At 46.1% G+C, this 22,714-nt stretch overlaps 1 protein-coding gene across 3 annotated transcripts in view; it reads right to left on the bottom strand.

Annotated features, from left to right (window-relative positions):
• Positions 1 to 21,023, bottom strand: part of NEURL1 (neuralized E3 ubiquitin protein ligase 1) — a 170,065-nt gene extending 149,042 nt beyond the window's left edge. For 2 of the 3 annotated variants that reach the window (XM_074907665.1, XM_074907663.1), the window contains exon 1: positions 20,739 to 21,022. Coding sequence is in view for 2 of the 3 variants with exons in the window: in XM_074907663.1 (XP_074763764.1) it covers positions 20,739 to 20,823 (85 nt within the window). In the remaining variant the exon portion in view is untranslated. Of the gene's footprint in view, positions 1 to 20,738 lie in introns of all 3 variants that reach the window. The other variant, XM_074907662.1, reaches the window with a different exon arrangement.
• Positions 21,024 to 22,714: the final 1,691 nt, after the last annotated feature.

Raw genomic sequence — 22,714 nt, 5'->3', positions numbered from 1 at the left:
GGGCAATAATTTGAATGCATTGCTAAAATCATTATCTAAACGACAGATTCATCTTTACAGGAACAGGCTTCCACACATCTCGCAGCAGCCCACACAGGTGGTTTGGGGTCTGGTATTCAAAGCGTGGTGGTACTGGCAGCAACGCTCCTCCAGTTCCTACAGGGGCTTTAGGCACCATGGGGACACGAGGGTCATTTCCACTAGTTCACTACTTTCTGAATAATCCCTGGAAGCTGCCACTAGGCTGTGAGAGGACTCAAAGAGAGAACATCTGCTGCTGGAAAATCAGCCCTGCTTTGCAAGGTGCCTCCTGCATAACTACTGGTCCACCATGACCCAGCAAGAAAGCTTAAAGGCCACCACACAAGATCCTTATTATGTTGATTTAGAGTAACCCTGTATGGAATATGGCATAAGTCTTATGACCCAACCACAAGAGATTTTGATTTTTTAAAAGGATAATTCAGTGTATCCGTTCAGCTAAACAGAAAGCCCTGTGTCATAATAAAGCTGTCATGACGTTCTGGAAATATGGTCTCACTGGAGGAACACATTGTAATTTTATACCCAGCTATTTAAGAAGATGAGACCAAGCCCTGAGTGACAGACATTTTTATGAAACAACACATGAATTAAACATAATTATACTAGAAAAACAGTAAAACAGAACTAATCATCGAGGCCCCCATGTTGTACCACGAGCAGTGACATTTGCATTGGCACAGGGCATTCCCATACGGAGAGCTCCAAATCCTCCATGAATATCAGTAATTAAATAGTCTGCCGCACAGCCAGAGGGAGGCAAGTTTTGCCACCCCTAGTTACGCAGAAAGCGAGGTCGACATCCCACCACCACCCATGGGAGCCCTGGCTGCCTGTGCAGCCCCACACTTTCCCTCCTGCAGGGGGCTTCTCCACCTCCTCTTTGCTCTTTGAAATGGCCACCATGCCTTTGTTTAGGAGGCTTTTCCCACTGGAAAAGATGCTGCACACTCCAGCAAGATTCGTCCCAAAATTCAGACCTAGGATCTGCAGTCACAGTCTCACTAGGGAAGACTCAATGTATTTCCCCTCATAAAATTAAGATGAAATTTTATAAGGGCCTGCATGCTGTAAACCTGTCTCCATATGCAATGTTCTCTCTATACATAACATAGAAAAGATAATATAATTGGGTTCAGGAAATCTGCTTTTTCTAGGTTTCCATGCAAGCTGGATCCCAAAACCCTTCTTTATGTCAACAGCAGACAACTGTTCCTTAGACTCCATCTAACAGGGTTGGTAACTAACCTAAAAATGGCAGATGGAAGCATTAAATATTTATTGGACTAGAGTGCATTGATTTCGGAAATTGACACTTTGCAAATTACTTCTGTGTGAGCAGTAATTAAACAGTCAGGCACAGTCCAGTCCAGGTTCTGAGCAAGCTGCAATTCTCTTTGCAAAAACATATGTATTCATAAAAAATACTAAAGCACGATGAACTAACACTTCTCTACTGATTTCCATCTGCACACACCAAATTGCTCTGCAATCATCAATTAAAATTAATTAAAACTTTGGAATGGTTTTCCACATAAAGTTGGAATGGTGCGAGCCCTTGTGGTGGGTGCTCAGGCATCATGCCAGTTAAGCTTGCAGGGAGCAGTAGATGATGCATTGCTTTAGAATACCAAGGACTCCATGACCTCATGTTCCCAGTGCTACTTAATGATGGGATTGAACTGGTGCTTCTAACAGGGGGAAACCATGAGGTAAGTGCAATTGATACAGCCAGGTCCCTTGCAGGCTCCACATGTGTTCCAGGAGTGCAATTCTAAGTAGCATAAAGATGCTATTTGCTTTTGAGCTCCCCTCTTCATGTGGGAATAGGTTTGCTCAAGAGATACTGCAGCTTTATTCCCTTAAGCAGGATATTAATCTCCCACTTGTGCTATTGTACTACCACTAATGAGACTCATGCAGACTTTTCTTTAATAGATCCTTTTTAAAAGAAAGTATGTTTTTAACACTGCTTTTAAAGTAGTTTCCTTTTCCAGAGCTAAAAGTCTCCCTTTCGAATGCTGTCCAATCTCCTTTCCAGGACTCTTTTCCCATTCACTGTACCTGCATGCTCAGGATCTCATGAAAGTAAGTGTGTCCTATTTATTAAGGCAATAGCTTGAAGCCTCAATAATTTAATGGTTGATTGTATATTAGTGAACTGGAAGGTTTGGGGACCATTCTGCAACCCTTCCTTCTTCAGCACAGACTCCTATACACTATATTTTGTTACTGTAGCTGGATTTTTCCCATGCTCTGACTACATCACTGCTTTTTTACCTTCTCCCTTCCCCCAAAACATATGTACTTAAAAACCCACCAGAAATGAACAAACCCACCTACACAGGGACGGTGAGTGTGTAAATCAGACTCTGAGCTCTTCTCGCAGCTGTGGTGATGAAAGGACAGAGGGTCCGCACAGACTGCGCTTGAGAATAAGGAGCTTATTCTCATTTTAGAGACAATGCTGGGCTTTTCTGTGGTGGTCAGGGGGGCACAGAGGCGAAGCTCTCCCCCCCAGCTGGGGAGCGCTCCTGACCCCACTGCACAGCCCATCCCCAGGTACTAGCTGGCTGCAGCGGTACATGGGGGGGAAACTCCACAGCACAACACCCAACCAAGGCACTGAGCAAAGGAGGAGAAAGTGGGGGGGGCCCCTCTGGCTTAGTCCAACCAGGTGAGGACAGGGTGCTGCTGTGAGCATAGAAGACGGGTCTCAGGTGCAAGGAAGCAGTGGTACTCTGCACAGACACAGTTAGGAGCTCAGATGGAATGCAGATGTGCTGGCAGGGCTACGCTCATTTTACTGCGTACACACGCAAGCAGGCTGCTTCTGTTTGCTTTCTCCCTTTCTCTCCCATTCCAAGGTGCAGATTAGGTTCATGTCCCCAAGAGCTCCTAGGAGTTTGTGAGAGAGTTTGCAGAAGATGAAGAGAACAAGGCTGCCAGGGGACTTTAATGAGAGCTACTCCTATTCTCATGGTGCAGTTAAGAGTCACATAATGAAACAGAGGCTGGTTTGTTTGTTTTTTAATGAGCTCTATTTATATTTGACTTTAACTATCCTCATTCATTTTCTCTGAATCAAATCTCTACTGCTAAAATCTTGTGCATCAGAGTTAATAAAGGGCACTATAATCTGATTTACTGCATAGTTCCAAACATGAACATACTCGCAGGAGGGGCTGATAGTTTACAGCAGCAATGTTTGAAGCAGAAGAATTGACAGCAAAATTGAACATAACTTCTCAACTGCCTCGCAGAAAGCTGAAGTAATCCTGCAGCCTTGTTTGGAGGCATTTTTCTTCCATGTTGTTGAAACACTGAGAGGTTAAGACTGCAGTTAAAGCTAGGTTTATGGTTCACAAACTGGAAGCTAGTGAAAACCATGTGCCTTATGCAACAGATTTTGTTGGGCTGTTAGGGATACCTGAGTTTCACAATGTCAGAGAGAGGAAAACCTGAGGAATCGAACGTGAACCAACGCAAGGAATGTAAGAGCCTCAAGCTTTTTACCTTCAATAATGCAGGGAAAAAACAAACAAACAAAATAACAAATCAAGGGCCTTTGTGGCTCACTCCCTATGTAGAGGATTAAACCAAAAATCAGCAGTACCATTCCCCTGACTTCTTCCCCTCCTTAAAACAGAGGAGTCACTGTTTCAACATAGCTAGAAGTCTGAAATGGAGGTTTTCTCCTTGGAGGAAGAAATTTTGCCCCTATCTCCCTATTTAAGCTTTTAAACAAACAGTCTCATTCTAGAGGAACAGCTGTGTAATTAAGTTAATTTTGGGACGAACAGTGTGATTGAAGAGCCAAATACTATCTTAATTATATACATTAATATTCTGCTAAGAAGATTCTTATTAAAAAAAAAAAAAGATAATTCATGTTATTGCACAAGGAAGGCCACTAAAAATATAAAAATAACAGAGAGGGGTGCCAGTCCGAGACACGATGGATGACTGCACAGGCGTGAAAGCTGCTCCCAGCTGCAGAGGAAGCGCCCAGCAAGTGACAGATAACACCTGCATCTAAGCAAGAACAGAGTGGCCAAAAGTCAGCTACTGTCAGAGGTGAATACTGAATAAGGGACTTCTGTGTTAAAGGGAGAGTTGCCCCACGGCTGCCCCAGCTGCTTGGGAAGGATTTTTGGCTGCTATCTCCTCTATTTTTCTGTGAAGAAATGCAAAAAAAGGAGTACACTCACAGAAACAAGCAGCAAAGGGAGAACCAGAGGTCAGAAGGGGGGAGTTAGAGAGAGGAGTCTCATTTGCTGGATTGGGCACTGGGCTGCCCTCCTATTGTGGGAACACACTTCAGTCCCCACCTACAGAGCCCTGCAGTTGCCAGGAGGTGGGCAAGGGGCAGTGTCTAGCCATGAGTGGCTGGCACAGAGAGCCTGGCTGGCAGTCACAAAGCAGCCACTGCACAGGCGACAGGAGCAGTGCAGGTTAGGAGCTGGGGAGCAATGTCTGTCACTGCCCCCAGTGGGATGGAGCATCCCTTGTCAGAGCCACGGTGTGATCCAGCACTGCTCTTCCATCTCTAACTGAGGCTGAATTGCAAAACCACAGCATTAACTAATCAAGAGGGAAAAAAAGGGATTTCCTTGTGGGTTAGGAAGCCACAATGGGGTATGAAACTCCTGATTCCCACTGTAGACAAAAAAAAAAAACATCTTAGAAAAGCCAGAGCTGCCTTGCTTGTATTGAAGCACTGATTTAAAGGGAGTTTACAATTGCACAACAACAAGAGCCCTCTGGTCTCAGGTGCACAAGGTGATGTTGGGGGATTTCTGGCTCACAGCCTCACCACAGGGCCCTGCGCTCCCATCAGCCCCAAGAAGCAGAGCTGGCTCCATGCCTCAACAGGAGATCTCCAAGGAAAACCCAGGTGCTGCAGGAAGCAGGGCGGTGAATACAAAAGCATTGCTCTTCCTGCTGAACGGGCAATGAACCAGCATCTTGCAGAGGTGCTATTTGGAATGAGACTGGAGTGCAAGTGCAGAAATGTCTGAGCTGGGGGGCGCCAGGCAGGGCCAAGGTACCCCCCTGAAATCCCCACAGGTAGAAAAATGACTGCATGCGTTTGGATGAGCTGGCATGGTCCTACCTGTCATGGAAACGGAGTCTCAGGCTGAACTCCACCCTGGGCCGTGTCCAACAAGAAAGTCTGCTAATGTCACATATGACAGTGCTTTTCATTTCATGGTGTTTGTGGGAACAAAATGCCAGCCAGCATTTCAGCTAGACCAAGTCAGAATCAGGTCTAAACTATCCTGTATAGTTTCATGTTTGGTTTTGCAAAATCAGGGTTCAGTGAAGAGTCACAGAGACATGTTAAGCAATGACAAGGAGAGGATTTAGGTCTGTTCTTGTCCTTCATACATTTTTACTTGGGAGATCCCGATGTGCTATGTGACGACATGCAGAAAAACCTCACTTACCCCTCCTGCCCTTTGATGCTCCCCAGGAAGCACAGGCTTCATCCCATCTCTCTACAGCAGAAACATGCCAGGAATACTGGGGAGAAAGATAATCTTCCTATCCCAAGCTGGTTTAAAAAATAATGCCTACAAATTTTGAAGAACTCGATATCCAAATCACACGTGGCAGAAGCACAGCAATTTGGCTGTCTTGGAGAGAAACGCTCTATTCTACATACAGCAGAAGGAAGGGCAGGTTGAGGGCTGAGCTCCCATTTAGCAGTCATTTGTCCAAATTCCCATGTCCTACTAAGCCACAGGCCATAGTGGTGAGGAACAGCTGCTCAGTCCCTCTACTGCAAAACAATTTGGATGCAGAGACAAAGTTTGCCTTCAAATCAGTCCCAAGACCCACTGCATGAAAACTGTTACAGGGAAAGCAGCAGCATTTTGCCTTAGGGCTGGAATGGCATCCCATGGTCCAGCAACTCCAGTGTCTCCTTCACAAAGCAGAAAACTCACCCGTGCCTTTAAATGAGTTCCCAGGAGCCCAGCACAGAGATGAGATGGAATGGGATAGGGGCAATTCAGTAAAGGGACCCCAGACTTTCCATTTGAATCTCTAAAAGGTTTAGGAAACACTTCTCTCACGCAGCTCAGGAGAGCTTCACTTGCATGCTTTTGACGCCAGAGGTGGAGTGGTGGTTCGGACTTTGCCCCTTGTCACACACAAGGCTAACAGCCACAGCACCTTCCCCTGGGAAGGGGAGATGTGAGGCCACCATCTCACAAACAAACGTTGGATTGTTACTCATCTTAACTATGTGGAGCACCAAGGTCTCATTAATTAGCACTGATGTTTAGAACAGAAGCCATGAGATATGAGTGATATGAAGATGGATGAATTCCAAGAGGATCTGGGAGCAAAAAAGGGCTGTGGGGGATGGTTGTTTTGGTTTGTTTTGGGTTTTATTCTGAGTTTTCCTCCTAAAGAAAGACTGCTGTAATTTAAATTCCATTCTACATTAGAATAGGAAAAATTGCAGTCAGTCTTTCGCCATTTATCTAAATTGCAAGGTGCTGAACACTGCTGGAATGAAAAAGGGACCCTTGGACTGGCCACTGTCCAGTCACTGGACTTGTGTGTGGACCTGAAGGTCACAGATCCAGAGGTGTTTGGCTGAAAGGGTCTGGCTTAGCTTTGGTTCAGAGAATTTCCAGAAAAAATACAAAAGTCCACCAACTGTCTGCCTCTACTGAAGCAGGGTCAAGCTCACAATAAAATAAAACCACCTGCTCTTTCAGACTTTCATCCCAAACCAGAGTAAACCTATTTCTGATGCCCTTGTGGACTTGGCTCCTTCCCCTGTCTTTCATGTGCTCTAGTTGACGTTATCAGGCATTCAGATTTCTTGGATGAGATCCTCAGGCACCAACCAGTGGGATTAAAATAAATATCAGTTGAAAACAAAAGCATTGGTCGCTCTTTTGTGCACTTTCTGATTTTTGAGCCATTAGGTCATATTACTTCTATACTTTGCAGCTTTCCTCTGTAAGAGAGAAGTACAGAAAGTTGAGGGGGGTTTAAACAAGAGCTAGGATTCTCATGTAATCCCTTCAGTCCAGCAGCTGAGGCTTTAGGAAAAAAATCAGTTATCATGAGAGCTAGAAAAGCTGCCTCAATTCATTACTCTTTTCTACATGACAATGCCAACAGCGGAAACAACTGCCCTGTTTCTGAGCACTAAGTAACCCCATTTCTCCCCTTCATCTCTCTTGTGTTGCTGATCCCTAGGAAACGGTCTTGAGAATTCAACAGAGAAACCCAAATCTGGTTCTGGAGGGGTAATCCACTGCCAGTGATATCAGAGCAGGGGAAGCTCAGCAGGAGAGTAGATCCTGTACTTGATCCCAGCCCAGAAGCAGATCCTCCACCACCACCTCAACTTCCACATCCTCTCCAGGGTGAAGATGGAAGGGCCACACTCACGCTGAGCTCTGGGGTGTCCTTTTATCTCCCCTTCCTAACCTGTAGATTCAAAATTCACATGACATGAGTATGCCCTTAGGGTAGAGGGCAGAAGGGTCAATATCCGCATCCCCCGGAGAGACAGGATGACACTTAGTGTATGTGTCTGACAGGTGCCATCAGTGGGCAGGTTTAAATAAGATTTTTTATTTAAAACCTTATTTAAACCAAATCAGAAGACACCATCACCACTAGCGTGATTTCTCCAAAGCACAATATATAAAACACTAACAAGTACTATAATCCTCAAAACAGCTTTTCTCTCTCCTTTTGCCATCCTGCTAATCATGATGTCTGGGGCTATAAAAAGGCACAGCACAAGAGCATGTCTCTCATTCTGATCTGCTTCCGTGTTTATAACCATTGCTTATCTAATGACACTTAGGAAGTGTTACCAAGGAGACTATTTGCATCCTGCACGATGTTGCTAAAGCAACACTGCTAAATTAGATGCAGTGCTCTTAGACTTCACCTACCGTATTTGCATTGCTACTGAAATGAAACAGTCACAGGCTTAAACTAATTTTGAGTCATTCACTCATCCAAACACCTGAAAATAGTCCAATGGCATCAGCTACAGAGTTTCCCCTTAAATCTAGCACATCTAGGTCTCCATCTCTTCCATGTATTTCTAGCTTACCTGTCAATGTGACCTGCAGACAAAGCAAGCCATCTTTTGTTTCATACTATAACCTTCCTCTACAGGATGTGTTTTCTCTGTATGTTTAGCTATTATTTGAATACATTCGAAAATTTTAACTGTCATAAATAGTTACAGAAACTTAGTATTTGGTGGAGCATGGCAGAAGGCAGTTTGTAAGTAGCATTAATTTTTGAGGCACAAGATGGCTCAGGGGCACTGGAAATGCAGCAACTTGCCTGAAGATTATGGGTCAGCTGTTCATCCTCACTATCAGTCTTGGTTCAGCTGCAAAGAGTCACCATTCAAGGACTTCAAGATGGCCCATGGAAAGATTAAAAGGCTAAATAATGACGAATAGTGTCAAATACTCATTAGAGAGGTGATAATCAAAGAATTTAAAACTATTAAGAACTATAAACAAAAATAAAGGCCAGGGGCTATTTTAGGTGAAGTTACAGAATAAACTAAACAAAGAAACACAAAAGACTACTGGTAGGAGGGAGAGTGAGCAAAAGGAACCAGGAGGTGGTTTGCAATGGTTTCCAAGGCAAGTAACAGCTTTTCTAGATTTAGGACAGTTGTCAATATGCTAAAAAACATACTTAAAATACACACACACACACCAGTTAATGTAGAAATACACACAACTGTTAGAACTTTACAGCAAATATAACAATTGCATAACTATATTATATGCAGTTGTACATATCCAATAAATAGAACTTAATTGTATTCTTCATGATACCAAGCAATGTCACAAGCAAGGGCACCAGGCTCTGAACTCAAGTGTTCGGGTGCAAATCCAGAGCAATGTATTAACACAACGGCTTTCTAGTCTGATGGTCTGAGCAGTACACTTTGGACAACAACACATAATAATAAAATACCATCCCACCAATACCTAGATGGAACTCTCTGTCACTATTTAATATGTTTATTCCAACAATAACTCCTGCTTTTAACACTTTCAAATTTAACAGATAAACTCAGGCAAGGACATAAATACTTGGCATCAGTCACTGAATTCAATCAGCTCTCTAAATCAGAGCAAAAGCACCCTGTGCCAGCTTTGCTTCAGTGCATAATATGGTTTGGGTGCCTCTTATTAATAAGACCTTGCGTTAGTCAGAAGCACTACAAAAAAAGCACACCTAGGAGTATTTTACTAGATATAAAACCTCTGTTCCAACAGCAAATTTGATCTGCCTACAGAATCCAATCATAAGGAGGTAATTCTCCTTCCTGCTGAATAGGCTACAGCATCAGAAAGCCCATGTCCAGAAAGCATTTCGCCTGCCAGCACTTGTAATTGCTTATGCCTGGGAATTTAAGCTGAAATATCAGAATCTGGGCTGGTAAAGAATTTGCTAGCAGTATCAGGCCCCAGTTCAGCCAGGCAGGTATATCCTTTGGCTCTTGTGCTTTTAATAATATTTAAGATGCTTTTCAGAGGGCTGCAAGAGACAGAAGTGCCCAACTGAGTCAGTGGCAGCTGAACACCATTGCCTCCTTGCAGAAGGACGCTGCTGATGCTTTGCTGAGCAGGGAGGGGCTGATGTGGGCAGATGGAGGTTGACACCTGCTCAGCTGCATGGATGGGCTGGAAATACAGGGGGAAGCCCTCAAGTCCCAGCATTTCTCTAGGAGGCAAAACTGGATCCCAAGTCTGGATCACGTGAACTCCATGGGAAATGGGGGATGTAGGACTACTGAGTTCACAGATGAATTGAGTCTTCTGCTGAACTGTTGTGAAAAATATAAATAATTTTGCTTCCCTAGACATCAGCCTATTTTAGAATGAGAGGATGGGTCAAGCTCTGTTTCCCACCTCTCTTCAACAGCTGTGGTGAGGCTCAATTCCTCACATTTTGTCATTGTTTTAGCTCCTCCACAAGAAGGTGTGATAGACACAGAAGATTTCTGTAGGTGGCCATGGCTGAAGAGCATGTGTGTGCCACCAGCACACTCTGCTGAGCTGCCTGGACATGTACCAACATGATGCCAGTGGAGACCCTTCTCCAAGCCACATGGTGGGGAAGCCACCCTGCAGTGAGCAAGCAGTACTGGGGTTTGAATAAATACTCAAAGTCTTCCTAACTCCCCTCATGTAGCAAAAAGAAGATGGCTCAAGTCTCATGGGATTTCTGATCTACAACAACTGTATTCCCTCATGCCTTCTCCCATGGGTGCCACAAGAAAACTTCATGAAGGTTTAGAAAGCAATCCTACATGGAAAGAGTCAGTCCTACATTGAAACAGTCCTGCATGGGACAGGGTTACTTGTGTCCATGCACAAAGTCTGCAGAAGGTTGTTTTTAGCTGCCCTTGCTCAAGTGGAGCTTTCCCAGGACTCAGCCTTCCTCGATGACTTCAGGTACCCCATGTGAAACATGCTGGGGAGGGCTCCAAGGAAGGGTCAAAAATGAGGATTTGCATCAGCAGCAAGGCAGAGAGGGGAGGAGCCGAGGCATCATCCTTGCCACCAGCAAACTCCTCCTTCTCCCATGGGAAATAAGATCAAAAGAAAAAAGACGTTTTCTCTGTGCTAACTACGCCTGTGAAATTTTCTGAAGATTTTCTGTTGGTTTTGGATCAGGTCCTAGACCCATGTGGACAGAGCCCATACTGTATGTGTCTGGATTATTTATTAGCAAAAGGGTTCCCTCTGCAATCAAGCATGTAGAGCACCTTATTAAAACATGCCCCGCTCCATATCTGACCCAATGGTGTTGGCATGAATTTCTCACCACACCCTAAAGAATGCCCCTGGACTGCAAATTATCATTACTTCCCTCATCTCAGTTCCTACATGGTCTTATCTAAACTATGTCATAAATCTTCTGGGTTTTATCTGAACTCTTCTCCTCCTAGTGACATTCTGTACTTCTGAATAATGTTGTCTCCATATGAATTATAAGGGGCACAGCAATAATGCTTCAGCAGAAGCAAGGGAAGCAGTGGGAAAATAGCTAAAAGCAACACTGAACTGTTTTCCTACTTGTAATCTTCTGTCATATTCCGAGTTGGAAGATTAGATAACGAGACTATTTATAGAGGCATTGCTGGGTGTATCACAAACCCTTTATTGTAAGACCATGGCAAGTATGAAATTTTAATTTTGCCTGCCACTTCCCTGTGTCATGGCTTCATTTGCAGCAAAGCATTTTTTCTTTCTCACTGGGGTTATTAATAATGGATGTAGCATTAACATTTCAAATTGGGAGTTTACCCTCAGCCTCTGTTTCCACCCATCGCTCCGTAATTCTTCCTCCTGGGCTTCATGTTGGACTGACAACTGGAGACTGACAATATCTGCTCAGTCACCAAACACACACTGTGTGGGCAAGAGCAACCAGAGCTCACTCCCATCGCTGCTACAGGTCCCACCTGCAGGACTTCTCTGGTTGAAACCTCAAGCTGCTTTTTAATCTCTCTGCTAAATCCTCCAGTTCATGCCAAAAGGGTCTGAGAGCAACTGTTCAAAGGAAATGCACCGAACACCGTATGATCTCCCCAGGCCAGGAGGCACCCAGCAGATGGTGAGAACTTTCTGCCACAACTGATGTGCAGGGCTGATGTCAAGTGGAGGAGCAAAGCTCTCAACTTGACAGTACTTATCACTTAGCATCTCAACTCTAAACCTTTAAAAACAAAAGGTATTCTTGGATTGAAATAGGGAGATCTTTTTGCACCTTTATTTTATTTGATGCCCGTTAAAGGACATAATTGCTGAATGGTTGTACCATTGAACAGGTACACTAAATGATATACAGAATAGGAGTGGGAATGTAGAAGTCTAGTACTAACATCAGAGGTTACCCAGGTCTCTTATAATGAGTTTGCTGCATTTTTTAATAAATTATTTCAACCACTTCTCTTTCAGCACTTGCTGAAATGCTGCAACATAATCAAGTAGTGAGGCACATTTTCTCTTTGCCATTTTCTATCACATCCATTCAAGTGACTCACTCACTCACGTAATACACAGATTCTGTTTGCAACATTTACAGTTATTTGTATCCTGTCTTCTACAGTGACTCGATATTTCTATGGGAAACCAGCTCTTCCCTTCCTACCTAGTAAATAATTGTTAAATACAAAAACCAGACATTTATCATATATATCAAAAATTATCTTGCAAGATAGACAGATATTTAAAAACACAATGGCATCGGTTGCTCAAATCAAAGAAATCCTGTATGTTATCAATGCAATTAAATGCTATATTAAACAGGTATCCCTTAATGGGGAGATTTGAACTAACCTTCTGATAAAGAGTTGGAATCTGAATGGTAAATAAGCTCTGGATCTACAGCTGCTTGGCTTATCTGGCAAAAGCCTGTCCAGTAGCACATTAAGACTCTAACACTAAGCTTTCCATTAGATGGTGTTGATGAGCAGCAGAGCACAAAACACAGTCACATCTCCATCCAAGTAGCAGTTAAAGGGAAATCAAGCAGAGCTTATGCCTAACAGAGGATAAAAGATGATCAGTAGGGTTTTTAAATTGTATGTTGACATACAGGAAGTCAATGTAAATTAGAATGAATCAAACATATCATGATTATGTTTCTTCTGACTGGGTCAGGGTGTGAGCTACAGCTTTCAAGAGAGGTGAGGCCAGATGAGCAGACAGGGGCTGCACACAAAGACTTCCATGCTCCCATTCATCTCCCCAAGTAAGAAACCAATATGCCAAAACAGCCCCTGATTAATTCCGCTGGGACAAAAGATCCCGGATTTCCATCTCTGCTCAGCAACCCATGGTCCCTTGCCTCTTCCTAAGCTGGGGCCTTTCTTTGCTACCCCACTGGTTAGTTACTGTCACTGTCACTGGCCAGTTACAGAGCTCCCCAGCCATTGCTGTGCTGAATCAATCTTCTCAAGTCCTGATGCTAGGCACAGGATGTGTTCTGGCCCTATCATAAAAATGATGAGTTCAGCAGTCAATAGGGAATCTCTGCATATGCCCATGCACATGTGTGTAAGTCCACACATGCAGGAACATCTGCAAGTGTCAATGTTACCAGTATGAAACCCAAACACTGAATACAAAGGAACACATTAAGGAAGGAAACTCTGCAAGCAATGTCATTATATTAGAATTTATTTTGTCTAAAATTTGAATACTGTTTTTTCCAAAAAATGTTTACATTAAGTGGGTTTTTTAAGACAAAAAAACCCTGCATGGTATTTTGTGTCTGAGACTGGCTGGGAACTATTAACATTTACTTTTCAGAGTTTTGCAGAAAATAGCCCTGAAGTTTAAACCAGACAGTTTTCTGAGAGCTCAGAATCTTTCCCTGTGCTTCACCAAAGAGTTGAGCTGAGGCAGACTAATGAAGAATTGTATAAACATAATACCACCATGGCATCCTCGGCCCTATACCTTTAAAACACAATCCTATCTTAATCCTGTAACTGGAAGGTCAAATAACCAGTAGTGTAAACATGAACTGGAATCTTATATACAACATGCTATTATCAGCTAGAGAACCCCAAGAATGAATGGAGTTTAAAACTACCCCACCTCAAGTTTAACCACATAGTTGCATCAAACCAGACCCTAGGGAAAATATCCAAGTGTCTGCCGTCCCCCCCAGCTACACAACTAGCAACACCCTAGTTAGCTAGGTTAAAAACTAGCTCAGGTTCATGTATAGATGTTCCAGTCACGGCAGAAACTTTAACCATTGCTAAATTTCAGTTAAAACTCAGCTCTTGTCCCCGAAAATACTTTGGGATTTATCAACTTGTGGCACAGAACTGAGCACCTGCACAGTGCTGTGATTAAAGTAAGAAACTACTTTGGGATTTGGCAGTTTGCAGCACAGCACTGAGCACCTGGACTGTGCTGTGATTAAGGTTAATCTTAGATCAACCATTTCTGGATGGAGCCAGTCCTGAAACACAGGCATTTGAGACCCCACTCCTCAGGACAGTTCAGAATTGGATTACCTGGATGTCCTAAAATTTCAAAGCAAACCAGTCAGAGCATGTGTGGATCCCCAGCCTGAAATAAGTAGCCACCATGAAGGTATGCACCATTAAGTACAACAACATGTACTTATGTACTTGCCACGGGCAACAATTTCAGCGATGCAGAAGTAGCGGGTTCCTGCAATTATCCTAGCAGCAGTAGGCAAGAACAGCTGCCAAATCTGAAATCTTCCAAGCCTCTGTATTAGAAATCTACCCAGGTATGGAGATATTCACAAAAGCTGCTATTTCAACAGTCTAGGAAACGAAGTGGGGTCTACTCAGGCCTCTGTCATTTGGGAAGTCAATGTAAGCAAAGAGGACCTTTCTCTTACTCCAAAAGAGCCCACAAATGCAAAAACACCTTTGTGAAAATCACAAAACACAGGAGATGCAGCCTCATCAGAGAAAGCTTGCAAGGGACCTCTTAACAATCTCTACTGTCTCCCAAATAAAGCCTGGACATTCTGTGCATGACTTGATGCTGCCATGGCAATGAACTGCTCTGTAAACACTCAGGCAGGGACATTCATGAAAAGAGGATGGATCCATCTAGAGACCAACCAACACCAGAGCGGGCTCTATCCCTCCATCTACCACTGCAGTGTTTGAACAACCCAGCTCCAGCTTTCATTGGTGTGAAGTAGTTTTAAATTCTCATTTCAGCATTATCCTTATCAGCTAAACACAGGTATCCTTAAGAAGATGCCCTTGGGAAGTCCATATGAACAGGGCAAGTGTGTGGTCTTTGTATATAGCAAACTTCAAAGGATTCCTCTTTCATGATCTCCTCCAATCTCCCATAAAATTGGGCCCATTTAGCATCCATAACATCCACTATTAATGAGCTCTACAGAGCTACTAGCCACTGCAGATGGCTACAGTCTCCTTTCATTCAAAAAGACCTGGAATCTACCAACTTCATTTGATATCCTCCTAATTCTTGTTCTGGAAGAGACAGTGAAGAATGGAGCTCTGCCCCTTCTCCACATGCCAGTCATTTCCCACCCTAGTTGTCCCTCTTTCCAGAGGTAAGAGTCCTAGTTTATTCAATCACTCTCTATATAATATTAATCCCCTTTCCCCTCCACCCCCAGTTCTCCTGTTTTAAGATGGTAGAAGGGGAAGAACCAGAACTACACACAACATTCAGATTTATAAAACAATTTAGTCATGGCCTCTATTTTCTTCTTTTTGGCTTCCCTTATAATTTCTAGTAATTTGTTTGCTTTTTATAACTGCTAGTGAGCCTTGCACTAACATTTTCAACTCAATCACCCCACTAATGTTTTGGTTCCTACTGGTTTTCAAAAGTAGCCTTTCTTGCCCTTGAGAAATACTGAGCATCACCTGTGGGCAAAGTAGCACATGATTTTCTGGGAAATTTTTGACAAGCTGCACCATTACCTGCTCCACCAAGAAGTTTCAGCACCTTATGAAAAGGACAATGGGAAAGGAAAAGTAAGATTGACAAATTGCTGTGTTTGGAGCACTGAGCAATTTTAGGCAGTTTAAATGCAATACATCAAAGTTCAGTAGCTTGAGAAAAAAATCTAGCACTTGGAAGAAGGTCACATAAACCTAAGAACCTCAGGCAGGAAAAATTTCATACCTACAACCCAGACACACTGACAGGTCAGAGGGAAACAAGCACAGTCCTGGACAGAATGAAAGCAGAAGGGCAGGAAGCAGGAGGCATCCTTCAAAGCTTTGAATGATGAAACTTCTAACTCTCTAAGGCTGGACGAAAATGAAACAGCACTTAGAAGAACCAATTATGACAGCAGTGGGAGCTGAGGTTATCTCACAGCATCACTACTGGCATCGTCTCCCAGTGCACTGCTTGCACCCCAACTTCTAATCCCCACGATGATCAGCTGCTGACGTCCTTTTACTTCCCACTTAGTTTTACCTAGTGAGTGCACAAAATGGAGCTGGCAGCAGGATAGTCTTTCCTATCAACAACATACAATTATTGAAATGCCTACACCAGCCAGATTGCTATCTTCTGCATGTATTTCAGAAGCTCATAAAATACCAGTGAAAAGATAAAAAAGTCCGACATATTTATGTGTCGGTGGGATATAAAGTTTGGAACAGCAACTGCAAAAATGCAGGCAAAGACTGTATAATCATGACTGGTATCCCCTGTGGGCCAGGAAAAGCAGCAAAGCCCCTGCCTCCTTGATAAAGGGCTGCACAACAGGCAGTGTTTCAGGGGACCTGCAGCCAGAAAGGCAGTCACACCCTTCAGCAACCCACTGCTGACTCTGACTTCAGGTTTCCTAGCAAAAGAAGGGACTATAAACTGTCCTGCCAAGGTGCCAGTCTGCTTCAGGTGATACTCTGAGGATACAAATCCCAAATCATCCCACAGGGAACACCCAGACACATGAGTAATAGCTATCTGTTTGAATGAGCAGTTAAGTACAGGGGACCATGGAAGTACCCAGCACAACACGACTCAGATCTCAACGGGAGTCTCCAGATGACACTGTAATACAAATAATAAAGAATAACCCATGAGTAATCAGCCACTGCTGAAATGAGTATATCTCTGACTAGCTCGGGCTGTCTCTGTAATATAGCGCATGCATTCTTTTGCATAAATATCATAGGTGCATTAACCTGTGAGAAAACTGACAGGAAGAAATCCTGCTCGCTGTCACTCACCATGGAAAGCTACCTTCCAAGGCAAGAGGGGGCTCAGGATAGGGTAGCAAACCTGAACAGGAGGCTGGAGGAAAGGATTTAAGAGAGAAGATAGTAATGCTGCTTAGCTTTTACAATGTAATATTGATCTGGCATCCACAGAAATGGCTAAGCCTTCTTGAAGCTAAGGACAGGGAGACAAGTGAGCATAAAGAGCCGCTTGCCCATGGAGCTTGGGAGATGGCATTCAGGTCCTGTGCCTCACCTCTGGCCCAAGGGATTGCAGAAACTCCATTTCTAGCATCCTGGACCAACAAATCTCTAACAGGGTACACAGCCCACACATCACACTAGGAAGAGTTAAACCCATCCAGCAAGGCTGAGCATCAGGAAGGAATGCAACAGCCACAGAGATTTGGAAGATGCAACAGTAGGCAATGAGGGTAATTTACAAAGCCACACCAGGATTATAAAGGAGAATTAAGAAAGGAGATTGAATAGACTATTTTGGAAGAACCCTGGAGCAGGGACATGGGTTGGACTGGGGATGTATGTCTGGAGAAATAATAGAAATCTCTTTGGTTGGAATAGTTCAAGCCAGACTGCCCTGGCACTAGTAAATAAACAGTACACAGAGACACCAATGCAAAGGTTGATCTTTTCAGTCACAGAATCCAGGAGATAGATACGGCTGGAGTTTTCCCATTCTGTTCCACTCCAAACAGCTATACACACCTTGTTTGATAGTTATCACAAACCATATTTCAGAGAGGGTGGACAGCAAAAATTTCCTGGAGTTTATCTGGCTTCATCATTAAGGAGATTGTTACCAGATAATCATAATCCTTTGCTCAGCATTAGGAAAGTACACAATGGATCACCTTCTGTCACTCCAGAGAAACAGCCATGTCTGTGTTACGGGAAGGGAAATACTCATAGGAATGATGAAAATAATCTCACCTCAACCTCCCCATCATGGTATGACCAAGTGACAACCTCCTCCCAACCACCGGCCATGACATTAATAGCCACATCAGGACCATGGCATCTGATCAGCTGCAGTCCTGGAGGACTTCTGTTTTCACTGACTTCAGTTTTCACTGTCTCCAAACCAGCCAAAATCTGCAGGCACAACTGTGACACCAAAATCTGGATTAACAATCCAGGCATGACATACTGCTTCGGAACAGGTAATTCCAAAGTGCTCGTACCTAGCTGTTTCTAGTCAACAGCAATGTGAAGTCCTTTTATAAAGGGCTGGACATAACATATTTTAAAGTACTGTCCTACTCTGAAAGCAACTCTAAAATCATCAGCCCAGGGTCACGGGTTCACTGTTGCAGGCACCTTCAGTAAAGGCCTAACTATTTCAACTACCTGGTTTTAAAACTGCAGCTGAAGTCTAAGAATCAAGTTGGGTGCTTTCCTTCTTATGCAAGACCATCAGAAGCAAAGCAAGTATTCTGCCAGCCATGTCAGTCTTCAGTGATATTTCTGTGTTACTCCTTCAATACCACCAAAAGTATCACATGGTCTTCAGAAGATTTGCTTAATCAAAGGTGACCATTTTTAGCAGGATTAACAGAAAAGTATAAAAATTTTCAGTACATGTGGGCAACAGCTCTACTATGTACGGAGGTCTTATTTCTTCTACAGCAGAGATGAACTTGTAAGGTTCAGGGACACCCTTCAGAGTCCCCAGACCATCTCGGGAAACTTAATGCAATCATAGCTTAGCATAACTTGATGCAATCTTGCTGCTTCTTTAGCAAGAATGAGCCTAAATCAACCCGGCACCAGGTTAGGGAGAGATCGTCACAGAAGGGTGGTACTAGATGGTGGCCAAATTATCAAGTTCAGTATCCCTAACACTGAGCTGGACACTGAGGGAAGAACAGCAGGGGATCTTCAATTAAAATACACTTCACAAAATGTTAAATGGCAGATCTGTAACAAAACTGTGTGACATTCATACTTTTGCAGCTATGCCTCCAGACTATTTTACCAGAACCTGTCAGATGCAATCAGACTTGTTTATTCTGCATTTAAATGTAGAACCTGAGGCAGTCCAGTTTCAAAAAAGGCAGAAGAGGCACATATTGTCCCTGGCAGTTGCTTGGGTTTTACAGAGAAGGCAATGCCTTGTTAACTCTTTACTCCAAATCACAATTATTTCAGTGCTCTGCTACATTACAGTCCTGAGAACACTTCTGCTTGCTGCCTCAACACAGGTAAAATTTAATTAAAATGGAAATTAAAGGAAGAAACAAAAAGCCATCAACACACACCCCCACCCCCCCAAAATAAGGTGATCCATACAGAGCATCTTCAAAATCACTTGTAAGCCACTGATAATGGATTAAGTGGCAGTGTCCCTTCTGGATCCAGTTTATGAATTCTTATCTGCTTAAGGTTGCTCCAGAAAGATTTTCAGCTGACAGCATGATTCTTAAGAGACAAATCCTCCCTGGCAGTTTACAATTGCATACCAACTACTACAGCATCGCATGTGCCTTCATGTTTGAACTGATAGAGAATGATGGTTCATCATTTAGGTATCAGCATCCCCCTCCTTGCAAGTCTAAATTTAAGCACAGCTATTGTCTGGACTGAGTTTCTGACTGACTTTGTCCATGACAGAGCAGTAAGCATTTGTAACATACTGCATGGCTATTAAAAAAACTACGATACAATCACCCTTAGTTCACACAACTGTTTCAAATCATCCAAGTACAGAGGAAGGGAGCAGACAAGTGTAACAGAAGAATAATGCTAGCATTAGAAAATCCTTCAGTATAACAACCAGTTGCCCAGCTCATCATTAACCATTTCCAGTTCCCTAGACCATGCCAAAGTAGTATTCAAAAGCTCAGTAAAAATAAGGGTGAACAGCAACATCCCTATTTCCATGCTGGTGGCTGCAAATTCTGCAACACACTGGGGAAGCTGCAACAAGTTTTCATCACCTGAAATGGCTGTGAGAGAAGCACCTTCCCTCATTCCCTGCTTACTGAGAGATGTCTGGCATCCTCTACCCCCATCATTCAGTGCCTTTGGCTGTGAAAAGGTGCTTAGTGAAAAGGTACCCAGGTAGCATTGAACACATACAGTGCGTACCACTGCCCAGGAAAATCCCTTTCAAAAATGATGGGTTATTTTCTGCTACCACCCTCCCAGCTTACAGCAAAAGGGGGCAAAAAAAGGCAAGGACAGAGGAGACCTTGGGCAGCCACTGCTGCCCACCTTACAGAAAGCATCCCCATCCGATTTGGTTCCGACAGCTCCCCAGGATTTCAGAAGAGGGATTTATAAGGAACAGAATAACCACGTAAACTGGACAAGGAGCCCCAAACACCCCCTGCCCTCCTCCAAATAGGACTGACAGTCCCCCACACGCATTCCCGGAGCACCCAGATAATACGCCAGAGCAAAGCTTTTGTTCACCAAGGAACACTTGGGGACTCTTTGGCGGTCCAACTCCTCCAACATGTTGTCCCTTGCTCTCCCGGGGTGCCACTGCCCGGGGAGCCCTGCGCGCCCATCAGCCACCCATGGGGCACTGCCGGGGAAGCAGCGGCAGGGCCGGGAGCAAAGGGGGGGCCCCGCAGCGCCAGAGGGCGCGGGGTGCCAGGCGCGGGGCCACCCCACCCCGGGGTGCCCAGCGAGCCCAGCCTGTCCCGAGGCGCCCGGGGTGCTCCGGGAGCGCTGCCCGCCCGCAGTGCCCGGGCTGCCTGTCCGGCGTGGGGTGCTCAGGGTGCGGGGAGCGCCCAGGGCTCTCATCCCAGTTCGGGGTCCCTCGGGTGCCCAGGGTTTGTGTCCTGCCTGGGTGCCCGTCCCACCTCGGGGTGCCCGGAGCACCCACGCCTCTCCGGGCTGCACGGGTGCTTAGGGTGCAGCGGGGTGCCGCGGGCGCTCGTCCTGCGGGGGGTGCCGCTCCTGACGGGGGGTGCCGGCCGAGCCGTACCTTTGAGGTGGTGGTGGCGGGCGCGGTGCAGGCGGCCCTGGCCGCCGCGGGGCAGCGCGGGGATGCTGGAGAAGCGGCTCCCCATGGCGGCATCCGAGCCGGGCCGGGCCGGGCGGCACCGCGCACGGTCTCTGCCCGGGGGTGGCGGGGGGGCAGCGTTCCGCCGGCGCCTCCCGCGCTCACTCCGACGCCGAGAGCGCCGCTCCTGCCCGCCGCGCGCCGGGCCCCGTGCCCCGCCGTGCCATCGCCCTCCGCCGGGCCGCGCCGGCTCCGCTCGGCTCCGCCGCGGCTCGGTACGGCGGGGCGGGGCGGCGGCGGCACCGCGGCCCCCCCGCCGCGCCCCGTCGCCATGGAGACAGTTGTTCCGCCCCGGGAGGGGGGGGGACAGCGCCGCCGCGCGCCGTCCAGATGTGCCACCGCTGGCACGACAGGTGTGGGCATGCGGGACCCTCTCCCGACACCCCCACGCCACCCCCCTCGGCTCGGTCCCGGGCACACGGCCGGGGCCCCGCGGGGGGGACGGGGGCACACACGGCCACACCCCCACCCCCGGGGGGCCCCGCAGCCCCGGCTGCCCCTTAAAACACCCCCGAGGGGCAGCCGCAGGTCAGGGACATTATTCCTCAGCCCAGGAGGAAAGCGCCTCGTGGCGTGGGGCACCTCCATCTCCCGGGGACGGTGCTAGGCTGGGCCTCCCGCACACCTGCTGGCCCTAAACCCGCTTCCCCAGGGCCAGCCCAGCACCCTCCGGGTAAGGAAATTTGCGGCTGACCCCAGAATCCCGGCCCCTCCAAGAAGCTGCCCCACGCGTGCGCATCCACCCAGGCAGACGTGCTGTGCTGGGATGCAGCTGTCCTATAGCGGTGAGGGTTCTCACGCGTGCAAGTATGTCAGCGCAGCGCTCAGGGGAAGGCAAAGCAGAAGGGCAAGCGGCTCCTTCCCCAGCCCTGGGGCAGGGGGACAAGAAGGCAGATAGTCAGAGGGGTGAGTAGGTCCCTTACTGGTCCCCAACCTACCCAGCAAGGTGGGTGGGTGCCCGCACCCACCGCTTTACTCACCCCAGTGGCTCAAAGCAGTTGGGAGCTCCAGCCAAGCTCAGGGAAGTGGGGTGGGGTAGGAACGGGGTGAAGGGAAACACTTCACTGACAGGTCTGCTATGGAGGGTCAGGAGGTTGTGCTGGGGAAGTGCTAGCACGGGGCAGTGCCTGCACACACAGCTTCTGAAAGCTGCTGCGACATAAACACGATCTGGGACGGCCCTGTGCGGTTGGAGCCCTCTGTGCAGAGATGAGCCTCTGCACAGCAGCGTGTTCACGAGCATCCGTGCTGTGCTGCAGACACAAACTTACTCCTACCTGCACAAGCCATGCCCACGTGGCTTTCTCTTGCCATAAGAAAGGAGGTCCTGGGTTAATATCACGGCCGGCCACCACCAGACGTGGGGCTCCTCTCTGCCTTGCCCACTCTGGAGCCACCCAGAGCTGCTCCATGAAAGCAGCCAGGACTGTACAGCATGGTGAGGTTCCCCTTGCCCTCACCCCAGCAGCACCTCTCCCATACAGGGATTTCTGCTATGATGAGACAGCCCAGGACCAGGAGTTCAGCTGGTAGCACATTAAAATAAATCCACAGCTGATGCTGGTCTATTGCATATTCACATTACCTTTGTCTTTAAAGAGGACTGTAGGTTCTGGAGACACACACATTTACTTCATCTGGAGTTTCAGCAAATGCTGAAGACTAGAGAGCAGCTTCAGTTCAGCTGTGTCGAGGGCTGTAAAATGTCTTTTTCCTTCCTTCTGTTGAATAAAAAATTTAATGTTCAGCTTCCTTCCAAAAAGTAATCTTCCCCATCCACCTCCACCCTTCCCTCTCCTACCTCCTAGTAAATGTAAGAAAAGCCCTTCCTCATCAGGGACCGCACATGAACATTTTCACCTTGAAAACCGTTACTGACACAATTTCCCCACCCAGAG

This window comes from Athene noctua, chromosome 5 (assembly GCF_965140245.1).
Source record: "Athene noctua chromosome 5, bAthNoc1.hap1.1, whole genome shotgun sequence".
NCBI lineage: Eukaryota > Metazoa > Chordata > Aves > Strigiformes > Strigidae > Athene > Athene noctua.
Note: the sequence above shows the minus strand (reverse complement) of the source record. Positions and strands in the feature narration are given on the sequence as shown.